This window comes from Triticum aestivum, chromosome 2A (assembly GCF_018294505.1).
Source record: "Triticum aestivum cultivar Chinese Spring chromosome 2A, IWGSC CS RefSeq v2.1, whole genome shotgun sequence".
NCBI classification, from domain to species: domain Eukaryota; kingdom Viridiplantae; phylum Streptophyta; class Magnoliopsida; order Poales; family Poaceae; genus Triticum; species Triticum aestivum.
In genome coordinates, this window is record NC_057797.1 from 705,284,794 (window position 1) to 705,288,174 (window position 3,381).

General features: G+C 53.6%; 1 protein-coding gene across 2 annotated transcripts; it reads left to right on the top strand.

The window, feature by feature from the left end:
* The first annotated feature begins 682 nt into the window (after window positions 1-682).
* LOC123186051 (probable purine permease 11) lies at window positions 683-2,314 on the top strand. 2 transcript variants are annotated; one of them, XM_044597846.1, is made up of 2 exons: window positions 683-992; window positions 1,104-2,314. In XM_044597846.1, exons 1-2 carry the CDS (start codon window positions 956-958, stop codon window positions 2,207-2,209), a joined length of 1,143 nt encoding a protein of 380 aa, XP_044453781.1. In that variant the 5' UTR covers window positions 683-955; the 3' UTR covers window positions 2,210-2,314. The 2 variants fall into 2 exon arrangements, with proteins under 2 accessions (XP_044453781.1, XP_044453780.1); XM_044597845.1 differs by having other exon boundaries at window positions 684-992; window positions 1,098-2,314.
* The last annotated feature ends 1,067 nt before the right edge of the window (window positions 2,315-3,381 follow it).

Here is a 3,381-nt window from a genome sequence, read left to right on the forward strand (position 1 = left end):
CGTGAGGAATACATGCGTTCCTATCGCTAATTACACAGCATCATTCGATCATTAGGGGGGGCGGGCCCCTGCTCGCCCCCCTTGACTCCGCCACTGCCGGTGAGAGCATGTGTTGGAAACCGTGACGCCCGTCGCCGTCAATGCTGAAACCAGTGGCACCAAAAGCTGAAACAGGCAACGGCCATTGCTGCGATAGACGAAAGTGTTGGCTGCGTTGTTGCCGCCGATTTGCTAAAACTGGGTAGCGACGGTGTGGTGACGAGCGTCATGACTCATGATGCTGCAACTTGGATGCACAATTGTTATGATCGGCAGTGGGTTGCATTGGCGACGACGAGGAACGCTAGCGACGGACGACGGCGACAGGAGAGGGAGGTGCGAGCTGCCAATGGAGGTTGGCGTGGGGGTCGCGGAGGTGCTGCAAGCCCATGATGGCAGCGCCTATGAGCGCACACAAAAGGGGGCGACAAATGCACGTGACCGAGGAAGTAAGCGAAATGATCATCATGCGGCTGTGCGTTCTTTGTGCGCTGTTGAATCAACGGCTCGCTAGGCCACCGATCTGGAGCTTGCGCCAGTCGACCGGCGCCTAACGTCGCCCTCCACCAAACGATCAACGGCTCAAGTGCTCAACGCTGGCGCCGTTTGGATTCCTTTTCTCTAAGGGCCTGACTCATGGCAGAAGCGTTGCTCAACGGTGCTGAGTTTAGTCAAAGTAATGTTGACCGCAGATTTAGATCGGAGCTAGCTAGCGCCATTGTTGCCACTATTGCCTGCCTTACTTTTATTCAATCGACGGTGGACGAAAGGCGATACGCACCCGTGTGCAAATACTAGGATCATAGTATTCCCCGGTCCCAATTGTCATCTTGTCGCCTATTCTTTTCAGGGCTTCGGGTTTTCAGGATACGGAGAACTCTCTCTGTGCATATCCTCGTGACGTAGATCGATTGATATGGGCGATGCTGCTGAAATTCGTCTGCAGATCGCAGGTCCCTCTCGCTCTCCATCTTGAATTCTTGATGCTGGAATCTTGTTGTGCTGACCAAATTGCAGGCTGGATCGATTGTAACCGGACTAATCGGCCGGCGATGCAGGTACAGGAGGCGTAGCTGACAATGGCACGTCTCCAGCAACCGCCGCGCTGCCGACGATGTCGGAACGCGTACGATGGTGGGCGGTGGTGCTCGTCAACATCGTGTTCCTCCTCGGCGGGCAGAGCGTCGCGAGCTTCCTCGGCAGGATCTACTACGACCAGGGTGGCGGCAGCTTGTGGATGGCCACGGTGGTTCAGTCCTGCGGCACGCCGCTCGCCATCCCACTGCTCCTCTACTTCCGGCGCCGCCCTAGGTCCACTGCGGTGACGCGGCTGCCTCTCATCAAGATCTCGGCCATCTACGCCGGCCTGGGGGTCCTCCTCGCCGCCGACAACCTGATGTACTCGTACGCGCTCCTCTACCTGCCGCTGTCGACCTACTCGCTCATCTGCGCGACGCAGCTCTCCTTCAACGCCGTCTTCTCCTACTTCCTCAACAAGGAGAAGTTCACGGCGCTCATCCTCAACTCCGTCGTGCTGCTCACCTTCTCCGCGGCGCTCGTCGGCGTGAGCCACGGCTCGGATGGGACCAACAGCAGCGTCCCGGAGGGGAAGTTCCCGCTGGGGTTCGCGCTGACGCTGTCGGCGTCGGCGCTCTTCTCCCTGATACTGTCCCTGATGCAGCTGACCTTCGACAAGGTGCTCAAGAGCGACACCTTATACGACGTGATGGAGATGCAGTTCTGGAGCAACACCGCCGCGGCCGTCGTGTCGGTGGCCGGGCTGTTCATCTCCGGCGAGTGGAGCACCCTGGACGGCGAGATGGACGGGTACAAGAAGGGCAAGGTGGCCTACGGGATGACGCTGGCGTGGACGGCCATATCGTGGCAGCTGGCCACCGTGGGCATGATGGGGCTCGTCGCGGCGGTCTCGTCGCTCTTCACCAACGTGATCAGCACCGTGGGGTTGCCGCTGTCGCCCATCGTCGCGGTGATCTTCTTCGGCGACCGGATGGACGGGGTGAAGGTGCTGGCGATGCTCATAGGGGTATGGGGGTTCTTGTCCTACATCTACCAGCACTACCTTGATGATGCCAAGGTTAAGAAGATACTACTAGCTGAGCGATTAGCCGACGACGACGAACACCACACTGTAAAACTCAATACAGAGTGAATAGAATACGCAGGACTTAGACTGTGCTCACCCCGTTCTTAAAAAAACCTTGTTCATCCCTGTGAGGATTTTAGTATTTTACTAAATCATGTTGCAATACCATCACCTATAATTTTTTTTTGAGAGCACGAGAGCTTTAGAAGAGAAAATGTTGGGCCAAGTCCCTCCACATGAAGATGTGTTGGCAGCCCAACATCAGCCAACATAAATTTAACACATGTGAGTCGTCAATCTCGACTGCATTCAACTGCTGAGAGTGCTTTCAAGGTAAGTAAGTGAAAGAGAAAATCTAGCCACTTCACCTTGCTGGGGTGGTTGTCATTGTGAAAGTGAGAGAGCACACAATAGGAACACAACCCGTGAGAGAGAGGAAGAAGAAGAAATTCTTTGCCGCACCTGACTGACAGTATTCAAGCTGGTGACTGGACTCAAACGTGCTTGGATTGGCACTAAACTTTGTGAACTCATTTCTTACTTTTGAATATTTTGATCTGGTTAGCTGGTTTGAGGATTGAGTCACTGGAAATTCAGATGGGGAAAATCGAGTTGAAGAATCAAGAGGCGGCGATCAAATGAGAGCTCGAGAAGGCCAAGACACTTGAAGAGACTGAGCTTGAGAAGGAGATGTTGCAACTCGCACGGGACGCGAAGGATGCGAAGATCCTGTTGGCAGACGAAACCCTCTTGGATAAGCATGCAAAGAAGTGGCTTGTGGAGAAGAAGGAGATCAACGACTGAAGGGAGTACAAGGTGGCTAGGGCGGCTACTGCAGCAGCGGAGCATGCAGCTCGAATGCAGGCGGAGCATGACACATGGATGGCCTCGGAGCAGGCGGCATGGATGGCGTCCAGCGAGTGATCCGTCACACTTGAACACTGATTTTATTTTGGCATTTCTGAATTGTTGAACTATGATTTATTTTGCTTTGTTCGAGCTGTTGAATTGAGGCAATCTATATCGTATGATCAATATGCATTGATTTCATGAATTTGAGACACCACATTTAAGGTGTGTGGACGTGCGACAGTCTATATGACGGGTCACCCGGCGCAGTCCGCGGATGTATAGATGACCGGATTTGCCAAATCCGATCGTAGATATTCTCATTTCCATCTTTTGGAAAATAGTCTTTGTATATATATGGTCCAAAAGATGAAAATTTTGAAGCAAGT